Below are 15,701 nucleotides of genomic sequence, written 5' to 3'. Positions count from 1 at the left end.
GATATCCTCAACAATGGGTCAAGTTATACAGTCCTTGGTTTTCTGTCATCTTCATTACTGTCCTATAATATGGTCCGCTACAACTAAGTCTGACCTGAACAAACTTCAACTTGTTCAAAACAGAGCGGCTAGACTGTCACTTAAATGTTCATTGCGAACTAATACTTCATTTATGCATTCACGCATGATCTAACATGATAGTTTCTCTAGAACTATCATGTTAGATCAATCACCAGATTACTTTTACAAACAGTTTTTAAAATCAACTAAGACACACATTCATGACACTAGAAATGCCAGCAATGGCTATTTGGCACTTCCTGCTCCCAGGACCAATCTCCTCAAACATACAGTCATGTATAGATGTATTTCATTCTGGAATATATTGCTATCACACATTAATCTCTCACAAAGTAAATAGTCATTCAAGACAGCTTTGAAGATACACCTATTGCAGCTACCCACATGACGTGAATTTTTAATACTGTTTTCAACTAGCTATTTTATCTTATGTTGTATTTTTCCATTGTATGTTGGGTAATGCATGTATTCTTTGTATTTTAATTTTGTATGCGCCTAGGAAGACTAGCAGTCGCCTTGGCGTCAGCTCATGGGGATCCATTCAATAAACAATAAACAATAACCAACATTATGTTTCATGTTCATTAGAAATTCCCCCGACAGCTCGTACAACAAATGAATATGTTTGTCTTGATACAAGGAATTACGTTAGCTAACTTAGCATGAACTTAAGACAATGATGTTGCCTAGCTAGCAAGGACTTCACTTACATCGCTCATTCCTCGCTGCTTGTTCCCTGCTGCGGGCGAATAACTTTCTGATATACATCTAGGAGTTACAGTTTGAGTCCAATCAAAATCAAAATAATATAATTAACAAATTGTTGTTGCCTAACGTTACCTACCTCACGCAGTGACTCGCATCCTCTCTCTCTCTCTCTCTCTCTCTCTCTCTCTCTCTCTCTCTCTCTCTCTCTATCAACTGAAGTCTCGATCCACACGTGAATAATTTACCATATTAATTAGCCATGTGCTCATTGTTACGTGGAGTGAATACAATAGCAATCAATTACTATACTAAGTAGTATGTGCGCTGTAGTCAATGTTATGTGGACTTAAAACTCTGAAGCGTTTTTTTTTTATTGGTAAAATATTTACTGGGGCACTGCAGATCAACACTGGGGCACGTGCCGCAGTGAAATCTGTCTGGCACGCGCCTGATCCAAGCAAGGACATCCAACCCGTCAAGTGCTATTAAACTGCCAAGAAAAAGGGAAGAAAAAAATGAATAGTTTTGGGTGGATATTAGGAGATATATGTAACAAAACACAAATTGACAATATTAAAGTGAGCCCTACAGTACCAATTCCTGCAATACCACCGTGGATGTATGACAACCCAAAGGTAAACATGCAATTACTGAAGAATATACATTTAAATAGTTACCAGATAGAACAAAGGATTGAGGAAATGTTTTTGACAATATTATGATATTCACAGATGCATCAAAAACTATAAATAGTAAAGTAGGAGCTGCTGCAGTTATCTCACAGGGAAATATAGTGTTAAATAAAAGAATCAGTGATAAACTATCTGTTTTTACGGGGGAATTGGTAGCAATTTATATGGCAGTTAACTGGATAGAGGAAAACAAAGCAAGGAAAGTAGTCGTGTGCTCGGACTCCAGCAGTGCATTGATGAGCATAAAAAACTTAGCATCAGAAACAAGACAAGATATAGTTTATGAAATAGTTCAGGCAATCTACAGGATAAATAAAGCGGGAGGTGTGGTAACATTTCTCTGGGTTCCTGCTCATGTAGGAGTTGAGGGAAATTAGTTAGCTGATAGATACGCAAAACAAGCAACCACTAAAACAGAAGTAAACATTGAGATTAAGCACAGTAAAGAAGAAGTGAAGAGCATAATTAAGATAGAACACAATAAAAAGTGGCAAGATAATTGGAATAAGGAAATAAAAGGTAGAGAGTTTTACAAAGTCCAGAGGAGAGTAGGTGTAATGAGAGGAGGGGGTAGAAATAGGACAGAAGAAGACATTATTACTAGAATGAGATTAGGACATACATATCTAAATAGTTCACTAAAATTGATAGGAAAACATACTACAGGGCTGTGTGATTTTTGCCACCAGATAGAAAATGTTGACCATGTTTTAATACAATGTAGGAAATACAATAGAGAAAGAGAAATACTGGAAAGTTAGCAAAAGAAAATATTAGGTTAGAAGTGGGAAGCATATTAGGATTGCATTCAGAAAACATAGGCTATAAAGCAATATACACATATTTAAAAAACACTGGGTTAAATAAAAGAATATAGAGTAGGGATCCACCTCGGTCCACACTCCATTACAGTAGGTGGGGGTAATGCACACCAGAAGGTTGATTGCCAACCGCCATAAAAACGAAAGAAGAAGAAGAAGAAGAAGGAGCCGGAAGGAGAGACGCGGAACTACCAAACATTTGGAGTGAATTTGGCGGCGGCGAGAGTATCTAAATCTGTTTTGGCGGTTGAGCATAAGCTGTTTTGTGACTGGATCGAGATGGAAGGGGATAGTGACGGGATGTATGAGGATAGTATGGAAATGGATAGGACTAGAGGGGAGAGAGGAAAGAAGGGGAGAGGAGGGAGTGAAGGAAAGGCGAGTACTAAAAGAGTGCATGAAGACGATGAAGAGGTTGATAAGAGGAAAAGGGTTATGATGGATGATTATAAGATAATTTATACATTTAAATCAAACCAAGATATGAATGACATTAGTTTGATGACACTGGTTAAGGGATTAAAGAAGGACATTGGAGAGGTGGAGATAGCGAAGGTGCTCAGGGACGGACGGCTGTTGATTAAATGCAAAAATGGAGAGCAAAAGAACAAAGCAATGCGATTGCAAAAACTGTGCAACAAAATAATAAAGGAAAAAATCGAAGTGGGAGAACGAAAGGGGGCAAGAGGAGTCGTGACAGGAATCCCAAGAGGAGAAAATTTAGATGATCTGAAAAGAGAAATAAAAGGAGGAACTGTCACTACGATGAAAAGAATGATGGCATTTAGGAACGGTGAAAAGACTGAGAGCGAATCCGTGCTAGTGCAATTTGCAGAGGAGGTCCTACCAGAGAGAATCATGATTGGGTATCTAAGCTTCTATGTTAGAGCTTACGTGCCACCCCCAGTACGTTGTTTCAAGTGCCAACGCTATGGGCACATAGCTAGTGTGTGTCATGCTAAAATGAGATGTGGAAGGTGTGGAGGGGAGCATGAATATGGACAATGTGGAGAAAATGAACAGGTCAAGTGTTGTAATTGTGGCGGGAATCACACAGCAGCGTATGGGGGCTGCATCATAAGAAAACAGGCAACAGAAGTACAGCAAATCAGAGTTGAACGAAATATTACATATGCAGAGGCAGTTAAAATAAGAAATCAAGAAAGTGCAGAACAGGACAGAAGTGAAAATAGTTCAAGAAATAAAAAACAAGAGGCAGCAAATACAGGAATTTCCATGGACAAACTAGTTGTATTCCTGGCTTATGTAATAAATTGTACAGAACAGGCTAGAAACAAGACTGAGAAAATCAAAATAATTGTCAAAGCAGCAGCAAAGTTTTTAAATTTAAAAGAATTATCCTGGGAACAGGTGCAAGGTGAGCTACAGAGAGTAGACGAGACCGAGTCATGTTACCACAATCCAACGCCATGTTAATTGTTCAGTGGAATGCCAGAAGTTTGATAGCAAACGGACAGGAATTAAAGGGATATATTAATAATATGAAAAATAAACCACATATAATATGTATTCAAGAAACATGGCTGAAGCCAAAATTAAACTTTATAATAAAAGGATATATAACGATACGTAAAGATAGGAATGATGGGCAAGGAGGAGGATGTGCCATATTTATTAAGGAAGATATGCATTATTCAATATTAAAAGTAAAACAAGAACTAGAGATAGTAGGAGTAGAAGTATGGAATAATAAAGAAAGATACAAAGTACTAAACTTCTATAATCCATGCAAGAAATTAGAAATTCACCAACTAGAAACAATAATGGAGCACTGGAGTGGCAATATGATTTGGTGTGGTGACTTTAATGCACATAGCACAATGTGGGGTGAAAGGGATGACTGGAATGGGGATACATTGGAAGCACTTTTGGAGGAAAAAGAACTGGTGTGTGTGAATGATGGGTCGGGAACAAGGTTAGATGTCGTCACGGGTAAAGAAACAGCAATAGATTTAACACTAGTGTCACAAGGGTTAGCAGGAAAGGTGGAGTGGGAAGTAAATAAATACAGCACAATGGGAAGTGATCACTATCCAATCGTCATTCACATAAACATAAATCATAGGACAGAAAGCACTAGGATAGAAGGAAGATGGAAGTATAATCATGGTGACTGGGAGAAATTTAGGGAAATTACCGACATAACTTTAAAGGAAGTAGATATAAATCAAGATATTGAACAATTAAATACAGATATTACAAAGTGCATAATAGAAGCAGCCGAACAGAGCATACCAAGGAATAGTATAGGGAGAAGAAGGAAGATAGTGCCGTGGTGGACACAAGAGTGTACAGATGCAATACAAGAACGGAATAGAGCATTTAGAATATTGAGAAGAACACATAATTTCCAAGACATGATCCAATATAAAAGGCATCAAGCTAGAGTAAGGTATGTTATTAAAAAAACAAGAAAACACCATTGGAGAACTTTTTGTGAAACACTAAATAGAACTACTCCTTTAAGCCAGGTGTGGGGAATGATCAAGAGAATATCAGGGGTCAGAAAAGAACATAAAAATCATGTGATGAAAGATGGAATGCGGAGTGTGGTAGGAAATAAAGAAAAAGCAGAACTTTTAGCAAAAACCTTTGTTAAAGTGCACAGTAATGATAATTTGAGAAATGTAGAAAAACAAAAGAGAGAAGAAACAATTAGTGTAAATATTGAGGAAATGAAGGAAGACAACGATAATAGTTTTATCAACACTATGGATAAGACATTTTCTTTGGATGAAATGGTTCGAATTTTAAAAAAAGTTAAAAATACGACGCCAGGGAAAGACCTGGTGAGTTATCAAATGATCAAAAATTTAGGTAGCATCGGCAAAGAAGTGGTCTTGAAATTATATAATAGGATATATGAAGAAGGAAAATTACCAGATGAGTGGAAAACAGCTGTAATAATTCCAATATGCAAGCCAGGGAAAGATCCGGAAGAGGCAGGAAATTATAGGCCGATTGCATTGACCTCAAATTTGGGCAAAGTAATGGAAAAAATGATTAATGAAAGATTAATATATTATTTAGAGACAAAAGAAATTATAAAAAACTACCAAAGTGGTTTTCGCAAAGCAAGAAGCACAAATGACCCAGCAGTGCAGCTGGAAGAGGAAATTAGAAAGGGACAAATAAATAAAGAAAGTATAATTGCGGTATTTTTTGACATAGAGAAAGCGTATGATATGTTGTGGAAACAGGGGTTGCTGATGAAACTAAATAGGATTGGGATTAGAGGAAGAATGTACAGATGGATAAAAGACTTTTTAACAAGTAGAACATTATTAGTAAAGATAGAGAATGAATATAGTAGAGAATACAAAGTGGAAAATGGGACCCCACAAGGGAGTATAATAAGTCCAGTACTATTTTCCATCATGATAAATGAAGTTTTTAGTGAAGTGGAAGGGTTAGTGGAGGTGGCATTGTTTGCTGATGATGGAGTGATGTGGAAGAGAGGTAGAAATACAAATTATATAGAAAAGAAGATTCAAAAAGCGGTAAATAATGTTCAAGACTGGGGGACTGCTTGGGGTTTAAGATTCTCTGTTGGAAAGACAAAAGTCATACATTTTACGAAGAGGAAAATACAAAACAAGCTCCAAATAAAACTCTATGGAGAAAACATAGAAGAGGTACAAGTATTTAAATATTTAGGAATATGGTTTGATAAAAATATTAACTGGTCAACCCACATCAGCAAGATAGTGGAGAAAAGTAAAAAGGTGTTAAATATAATGAGGGCTTTGAGGGGTAAAGATTGGGGGGCTGATAGGTTGACATTGAAAACAATATATATCACTTTAATTCGGTCTGTTATCGACTACGGATGCATTATTTATCGATCTGCTTCAAAAACTCTACTTGAGAAAATAGACCGGATCCAGTCGCAGGCGTTAAGATTATGTTGTGGAGCTACTAAATCTACTCCAGTGGCAGCATTACAAGTAGAAATGAATGAAAAACCTTTGGACATGAGGAGAGATCAACTCTCAGCAGTTTATTGGGCAAACTTAAAAGGATCCAAGCAAGGACATCCAACCCGTCAAGTGCTAATAAATTGCCAAGAAAAAGGGAAGAAAAAAATGAATAGTTTTGGGTGGATAATAGGAGATATATGTAAAAAAACACAAATTGACAATATTAAAGTGAGCCCTACAGTACCAATTCCTGCAATACCACCGTGGATGTATGAAAACCCAAAGGTAGACTTGCAGTTACTGAAGAATAGACATTTAAATAGTTACCAAATAGAACAACGGATTGAGGAAATGTTTTTCGATAATATTATGATATACACAGATGCATCAAAAACTATAAATAGTAAAGTAGGAGCTGCTGCAGTTATCCCACAGAGAAATATAGTGTTGAATAAAAGAATTAGTGATAAACTATCTGTTTTTACGGGGGAATTGGTAGCAATTTATATGGCAGTTAACTGGATAGAGGAAAACAAAGCTAGGAAAGTAGTCGTGTGCTCGGACTCCAGCAGTGCATTGACGAGCATAAAAAACATAACATCAGAAACAAGACTAGATATAGTTTATGAAATAGTTCAGGCAATCTACAGAATAAATAAAGCGGGAGGTGTGGTAACATTTCTCTGGGTTCCTGCTCATGTAGGAGTTGAGGGAAATGAGTTAGCTGATAGATACGCAAAACAAGCAACCACTAAAACAGAAGTAAACATGGAGATTAAGCACAGTAAAGAAGAAGTGAAGAGCATAATTAAGATAGAACACAATAAAAAGTGGCAGGATAATTGGAATAAGGAAACAAAAGGTAGAGAGTTTTACAAAGTCCAGAGGAAAGTAGGTGTAATGAGAGGAGGGGGTAGAAATAGGAAGGAAGAAGACATTATTACTAGAATGAGATTAGGCCATACATATCTAAATAGTTCACTAAAATTGATAAGCAAACATACTACAGGGCTGTGTGATTTTTGCCACCAGATAGAAAATGTTGACCATGTCTTAATACAATGTAGGAAATATAATAGAGAAAGAGAAATACTGGAAAATAAGTTAGCAAAAGAAAATATTAGGTTAGAAGTGGGAGATATATTAGGATTGCATTCAGAAAACATAGGATATAAAGCAATATACACATATTTAAAAAACACTGGGTTAAGTAAAAGAATATAGAGTAGGGATCCACCTCGGTCCACACTCCATTACAGTAGGTGGCGGTAATGCACACCAGAAGGTTGCTTGCCAACCGCCATAAAAACAAAAGAAGAAGAAGAAGGAAGAAGAAGGACCGCCTCCTACCGTGAAAGGCGGGGTTTCCCCAGCCAACCACCAAACCTACGACGCTACATTACGATATTAACGTTAACTTGTACACAACAGAGTTCATGTAATGCAGAGAACTTGTACTGAAGTTATATATAGTTATATATAGTTATTTCAGCCCCTCTCCAGTCTACAATGGTTGTATTTGAAATAGCGAAAGCAAAAAGTCAAACTCAGTGTAATCATGTTGTTTAAAAATATGCCTGATTAATTATTCATCCAAAAACAAAATAACCATAGTTTAGGAATAATCAAGGTAACATAAACTGTTTCTTAAGACTTGAAAAAAATAAAGATAAAAAAAGGTTCACATAATGTGTACATTTTCCATCAAGAGGGTTTGTTTTTTGAACAGGCATTGCGTTCGGCGCCTTCCCTTTTTGCGCAAGCGACACACTCATCAAATCCAGTGTTAGGACAGCGCAGTTAAGTTGTAGAAAAACGTATTATTTGCCTACTATAGAACTTTAAAGTTAAATATCAACCCATTTTCAGTGCACAACAGTCACGTTAAAGTAAGTGAAGCCAAAAAACAAAAACAGCCAACCCCCCTTGTGTTTGTGGTGTCCAAAAATATGCCTGATTGAACGATCTCTCGGAAACATACAAACCAACATTTAAATGTATTTTACGTTAGCAGACACAATTTTCCCGAGCTAACACACAAACACGTATCAGCCAAAGTACACAAAGTATGTCATCTTTACTTCATTTTTTGAACAGGCGTTACGCCAGAAACCCTAACCCGAGTGGGCCTTCTTCGTTGTAGGCGCTCGAACGAGCCACAAAAACACAATTTCGATTGTTTATTTTTTCCTGGTTTGTTTACGTTTGTCTTTTTTTTGTGCCAACGGGGGGGAATAACATGGCTTCCACCACCTTGCTCTCGCCTATGGTGGATTACTACAACGACGAAGAGGAACTCGACAGCGTGGACGACGACGACGACCGCAGCTTCAGAGGCAGAGACTCGGAAGAAGGTAAAAAAAACAACGCTGCGGGGAATGGAGCCTAGAAGCTCTCGCCACGGCTTCCCTGATCCTCTAGTTCAGGGGTCTCAAACTCAATTTACCTGGGGGCCACTGGATGCAGAAACTGAGTGAGGCTGGGCTGCAAGAAAATATATTTTTTTTAAATCCAACATGCACTTTTTAATGAATTCACCTTTTACGAATGCTTTCCCGCCCTAGCAACCTACTTGCAAACCCTCACCATTTTTCCGGGAGACTCCTGAATTTCAGTGCACCTCCCGACAATCTACCGGTGCAACCATTCTCCCGAATTTGTCCCAATTTTCACCCGGCCGACAGTATTAAGTGCTGCCGTGACTGCACTGCCTTTAACGTCCTCTAAAACAGTGGTTCTCAACCTTTTTTCAGTGATGTACCCCATGTGAACATTTTTTTAATTCAAGTACTCCCTAATCAGAGCAAAGCATTTTGGTTGGAAAAAAAGATATAAAGAAGTAAAATACAGCACTTTGTCATCAGAGTCTGATTTTTTAAAGGCCTACTAAAATGAGATTTTCTGATTCAAACAGGGATAGCAGGTCCATTCTATGTGTCATACTTGATCATTTCGCGATATTGCCATATTTTTGCTGAAAGGATTTAGTTGAGAACATCGACGATAAAGTTTGCAACTTTTGATCGCTAATAGAAAAGCCCTGCCTTTACCGGAAGTATGTGCGCGTGACGTCACGAGTTGCAGGGCTCCACACATATTCACATTGTTTATAATGGGAGCCACCATCAGTAAGAGGAATTCGGACCGAGAAAGCGACAATTCCCCCATTAATTTGAGCAAGGATGAAGGATTTGTGAATTAGGATATTGATAGTGAAGGACTAGAAAAAAATAAAAATAAATAAACGCGACCGTAGCGGCAGTGTGAGCGTTTCGAATGTAATTAGACACATTTATTAGGATAATTCTGGAAGATCCCTTATCTGCTTATTGTTTTAATAGTGTTTTAGTGAGATATTCTAAAGACATACTTCGAGGTCGGATGGCTGCGGTGAACACGCAGTGTCTCAGAGAGAAGCCGAGGAGCCAAGCTCACAACTGCCTTTTTTGACAGCTACTGCAGGAGGAAGTCCCATAATCCACTGATTTCTCCGGTAAGACTTAATATCGCAATTTTCCCATCCAAAGACATGCTGGTTAACGTAGAGAAAACATGTTCGCTTGACCGCTCTGCTTCACAACAAACAAAGAAATACCAGCTGTGTCTCGGTGTTAAAGACAGCTGCAATCCACCGCTTTCCACCAACAGCATTGTTCTTTATAGTCTCCATTATTAAATGAACAAATTGCAAAAGATTCAGCAACACAGATGTCCAAAATACTGTGTAATTTCGCCATGAACAGAGACGACTTTTAGCCGTGTTTGGTGCTGCGCTAATATGTGTCCTCCAACACATGACGTCAGGCGCATGCGTCATCATTCTGCGACGTTTTCAACAAGAAACTCGCGGGAAAGTTAAAATTGCAATTCAGTAAACTAAAAAGGCCGTATTGGCATGTGTTGCAATGTTAATATTTCAGCATTGATATATAAACTATCAGACTGCGTGATCGGTAGTAGTGGGTTTCAGTAGGCCTTTAAATTGTATGACAGTGCAAAATATTGCTAATTTGTAGTGGTCTTTCTTGAACTATTTGGAAAAAAAGATATAAAAATAACTAAAAAACTTGTTGAAAAATAAACAAGTAATCCAATTATAAATAAAGATTTCTACACATAGAAGTAATCATCAACTTAAAGTGCCCTATTAGGGGATTGTAATAGAGATCCATCTGGATTCATCAACTTCACTCTAAACATTTCTTCACAAAAAAAGAAATCTTTAACATCAATATTTATGGAAAATGTCCACAAAAAAATCTAGCTGTCAACACTGAATATTGCATTGTTGCATTTCTTTTCACAGTTTGTGAACTTACATTCATATTTTGTTGAAAAATACTTAATAAAAATATTTATTAAGTATTTATGTCTGACTGCTATTTTTAGAATGTTTTTGATAAATCTCACTTAACCCTTGGCATACCTTCACATAGCGTGTCATCTATAAGAGAACAAGTGCTCTACAACTCGTCATTGTGCACATAACACAACTAAAGTGACAACTCTAAATCATGTTGTGCGAGACTTGTGCAGAATGACGTTAGTGGCTGCAAGACGTACTTACTCAACAGCCATACTGGTCACACTAAGGGTGGCCGTATAAACAACTTTAACACTGTTACAAATATGCGCCACTGTTTGTACCCACACCAAACAAGAATGACAAACACATTTTGGGAGAACATCCGCACCCTAACATAACTTAAACACAAGAGAACAAATACCCAGAACACCTTGCAGCCCAAACCCTCCCGTCTACAATATACACAACCTCAACCGACGCAAGTAGTGAGGGTGGGGGTGTGGGGGGTTGGTGGTAGCGTGTGTATTGTAGCCCGGAAGAGTTAGGGCTGCATTAGATTCTGGATATTTGTTCTGTTGAGTTTATGTTGTTTTACGGTGCGGATGTTCTCCTGAAATGTGTTTGTAATTCTTGTTTGGTGTGGGTTCGCAGTCTGGCACATATTTGTAACAGTGTTAAAGTTTTTTTTACGGCCACCCTCAGTGTGACTTGTGTAGCTGTTGACCAAATATGTCTTCCAACGTCACACATGTGTACTGCTCAGCCAAATGTAACAGTCAAATAAGCTTGCACACTGTCTGTACATACGGGATTCAGAGGGCGTTAAGAACAGTGCCAATGCGGCACCCGCTGAGTATTGTTGATTGGGTAAAAATCGGCAGGGATTACCAGAGAATAGATACCCTGATATTAAAGGGACTCCTGTAAAAATTGGGAACCTTAAGTATGACGCTGTCAAGTTCTGTTCTTATTAAACTCGCGGGCCGCACATACATCAAATTGTCATATCAAAGTGCGGGCCGCAAAATAACGTCTCGCGGGCCGCAATTGGCCCGCGGGCCGCATGTTTGAGACCCCTGGTCTAGTTGTTGGGAATACATCGAAGGCGCTTTTTGCTCAAAAAAGTGTCCTAAATGTTAGAATTTGGTCTAAATGTGTTGATTACCATCCATCCATCTTCTTCCGCTTATCCGAGGTCGGGTCGCGGGGGCAGCAGCCTAAGTAGGGAAGCCCAGACTTCCCTCTCCCCAGCCACTTGGTCCAGCTTTTCCCGGGGGATCCAGAGGCGTTCCCAGGCCAGCCGGGAGACATAGTCTTCCCAACGTGTCCTGGGTCTTCCCCGTGGCCTCCTACCGGTTGGACGTGCCCTAAACACCTCCCTGGGGAGGTGTTTGGGTGGCATCCAGACCGGATGCATGAACCACTTCATCTGGCTTCTCTCGATGTGGAGGAGCAGCGGCTTTACTTTGAGCTCTTCCCGGATGACAGAGCTTCTCACCCTATCTCTAAGGGAGAGCCCCGCCACCCGGCGGAGGAAACTAATTTCGGCCGCTTGTACCCGTGATCTTGTCCTTTCGGTCATGACCCAAAGCTTATGACCATAAGTGAGGGTGGGAACGTAGATCGACAGGTAAATTGAGAGCTTTGCCTTCCGGCTCAGCTCTTTCTTCACCACAACGGATCGATACAACGTCCGCATTACTGAAGATGCCGCACCGATCCGCCTGTCGATCTCACGATTCACTCTTCCCCTGCTCGTGAAGAAGACTCCCTAGGTACTTGAACTCCTACACTTGGGGCAGGGTCTCCTCCCCAACCCAGAGATGGCATGCCACCCTTTTCCAGGCGAGAACCATGGACTCGGACTTGGAGGTGCTGATTCTCATTCCAGTCGCTTCACACTCGGCTGCGAACAGATAGCGTGCTTGGTAATGGGAGCGATGTGCCACCATGATAGGTTAGCTTGCTTATGCTAACGTTTACATTTTTTTAACCCTTGTGTATTGTTTGGGTCTGTGGGAACTGTTTTCATTTTTTATTAAAAGAGACAATTAATTATGTTTTTCAAACAGACTTACTGACTTTGGCTCATTTTCTGTGAATACTGAAGCATAGGGTTGGCTATGTAAAACAAAAGTAAAACTGAACTGGCCACAAAATCAACAAAAAACAGAATGCTGGACGACAGCAAAAACTTAGAGCGTGTGGAGCATACATGACATGACAATAAACAACGTCCCCACAAAGAATATATATATACATACAGGGTTTCCCACACATTCATTTATTTGTTGCGGCCCGCCACGAAAGAATTACGGCCGCCACAAATAGATTTTTCAGCTTTTGACTCGCTTGACCGCTCATAAAAGCAATGGGACTCTGTGAAAGGAGCTTGTAGTTACAACTCCGGTGTAGTAGCCCGCCTTCTTACATACGTCACATACTGTCGCGCGTCTAGCGTCATAGCTTTCGCTGTCATAGCTCTCGCCGAGAGCTAACGTTAGCATGACTAACATTAGCTGAGGCAGGTCGAGTTGCATTTAGCTGCGTGCATTACACAACAGGCGTTTCTCCTCCTCGTCTCTCATTCTGACAAGAGACGGAAAACAAGCCCACCTTCTTACATACTTCACATACTCTCGCGAGTCTAGCGTCATAGCTCTCGCCGATCAGAGATGTAGCAGCATGGCTAACGTTAGCTGAGCCAGGTCGAGCGAGCGGAGCTTGTGACAATACAAGAGAGAGATGGTGCGAAACCTATCACAAATAGAGGAAGAACAATAAATACCCTAAATAAAGAGTAGGGGGTCCATCATCTGGCGGTGGTTTGGCTCCAAGTGGGAAGATATTCAGCAGACCACAGCAATAAGCTGTTCAATGTATATACTAGGATGATTAACCTGTGTGATGACTGTATTATGCTGATAGTATATATTTGTACCATGAATTGATTAACGTGGACCCCGACTTAAACAAGTTGAAAAACTTATTCGGGTGTTACCATTTAGTGGTCAATTGTACGGAATATGTAATGTACTGTGCAATCTACTAATAAAAGTATCAATCAATCAATGCAAAGTATGCAGCAGAAGTGTTACTACAAAAAGACAGCAACACTATTCATTTGTTCTTTCATTTAAAAAGTCACCCGTGAGAGAATGAAGTGTATTTAATAAATACAGTTTTGATCAATTGACTTAGTTGTGATTTCCCTCTCTGTATGAAAGCTTAAAAGTAGCATATATTAATGCAGTATGAAGAATGTTTTAATGTAGACACATAGAATCATCATACTAATGTGATTATAGGGACGGCGTGGCGCAGTGGGAGAGTGGCCGTGCGCAACCTGAGGGTCCCTGGTTCAAATCCCACCCAGTACCAACTTTGTCACGTCCGTTGTGTCCTGAGCAAGACACTTCACCCTTGCTCCTGATGGGTGCTGGTTGGCGCCTTGCATGGCAGCTCCCTCCATCAGTGTGTGAATGTGTGTGTGAATGGGTAAATGTGGAAGTAGTGTCAAAGCGCTTTGAGTACCTTGAAGGTAAAAAAGCGCTATACAAGTACAACCCATTTATTTATCATTTATATGCATCAAGTGTTCATTCAAGGCCAAGGCAAAATATCGTAATATATATCGTATAGCGCAATATGGCATAAAAATATTGCGATATTAATAAAAGCCAATATCGCCCAGCCCTATGTGAATGCAATGAAAAGAATAAAATCTGAGCCAACAATCAGTTAAAATGTTGTCCAGGTTAATGTTTTAGCCATTAAAGGCCCTTCATTTCAAGATTTCAACTGTGATCGGGCTTTAAACAGGTGGCTGACCTGTTCAGGTGGGTGTAACTGCTACTGGTCAAACAATGTGAAATGGCATTTAATTTTAAATGTATGCAATGCCATTTTAATGTAATTATAGATAATATTAATAATAAATACTGTGTAGTGTTGTCAATAGTCAACGGGAAGGATTTTAGTAAGATATAAGCCATGAGCACTACACAGCCAGAAAAAAACCTAGGCAGGACAAGTAAAAATATTGGGGCAAGTCGGGCAGGTAGAAAAAACAAAGGGTGCTAAGTCAGCAGGCAGTAGGAAACACATGGTTAAATGTAGGGAGTAAAACGGATGGCAGTCTAAAGTTCAAGATTTTTGGAGTGGGCTTTAAGAGAAATTTTAGCTTTTATATTTTATAAGATTATATATTTTTTGTAAGAACCACAATTAATATATTTCAGTGAATAACTAATTGTTCAAATCTGGATATAAATATGTACATAAAGTGTTGTAATTATATTCCAACTCCGCGTTCTTCTTGGTCATCGCCGCCGCCGAAAATTGGGAGGGTTTGCAAGTATCATTTAATGACCATACACCCCCTACACATTTCTATTACATAGAAGATGTCCGGGTCCACTGGACCCAGGGCTAATAGAAGTGCGGGAATTATTGATGTTCGGTGTAACACACACACACACACACACACACACACAGCAGGCCTAGAAAGGAGGATGACAGAGTGTAGGTACACAGAACATCAGAGGGTCAAATGTGCGAGAAAATGAGAGCAGACAGTGTTGACAAACAATGTTGCAACCTTGTGTGGGAACTGCAGATGCAGAAACTGGCAGAGAAATTTTCTGTGCAACGTTCATATTGTTGTTACTCAGCCAGTGTTTGTGGATCTGATGGACTCGTTGCATTTTGGAGCTTTTAATGCCTCACAATCCAACACTTTTATGTTAAAATAGTGAACAGATGTTTATTGGGATAAGGTACATATTTGTTCAGTATTTTAACATTAAAGTGTTGGATTGTGAGGCATTTAAAACCCCCAAAATGCAACGGGTCCATCAGACCCACAAATGCTGGCTGAGTAACAACAATATTAATATTACACAATGGGTAAATCAATGGTGGTTATGCTTTAAAACAGTGGTCCCCAATCTTTTTTGCACCACAGACCGGTTTAATGTAGGCATTTTTTTCCAGGTACCGGCTTCCCACTTGTGAAATATACAACTCACTATAACGGTGAATTAGTGGAAGCCAGTGACGTGGTGTCAGGGGGAGGCAGTGCCTCACCTAGACACTAGGTGGCTTAACAATGAGATCTTCAAAAATCCATCCATTTTCTCCCGCTTATCCG

At 39.4% G+C, this 15,701-nt stretch overlaps 1 protein-coding gene across 4 annotated transcripts in view; it reads left to right on the top strand.

Annotated features, from left to right (window-relative positions):
* The first annotated feature begins 8,333 nt into the window (after nucleotides 1-8,333).
* The window catches only part of suds3 (SDS3 homolog, SIN3A corepressor complex component), a 48,201-nt gene continuing 40,833 nt past the window's right edge, over nucleotides 8,334-15,701 (top strand). For 3 of the 4 annotated variants that reach the window (XM_061902980.1, XM_061902963.1, XM_061902971.1), the window contains exon 1: nucleotides 8,334-8,597. In XM_061902980.1, coding sequence (XP_061758964.1) covers nucleotides 8,483-8,597 — 115 coding nt within the window. In that variant the 5' untranslated portion in view covers nucleotides 8,334-8,482. The remainder of the gene's footprint in view (nucleotides 8,598-15,701) is intronic. The other variant, XM_061902995.1, reaches the window with a different exon arrangement.

Source organism: Nerophis ophidion, linkage group LG01 (assembly GCF_033978795.1).
Source record: "Nerophis ophidion isolate RoL-2023_Sa linkage group LG01, RoL_Noph_v1.0, whole genome shotgun sequence".
Classification (NCBI taxonomy): Eukaryota; Metazoa; Chordata; class Actinopteri; order Syngnathiformes; family Syngnathidae; genus Nerophis; species Nerophis ophidion.
Note: the sequence above shows the minus strand (reverse complement) of the source record. Positions and strands in the feature narration are given on the sequence as shown.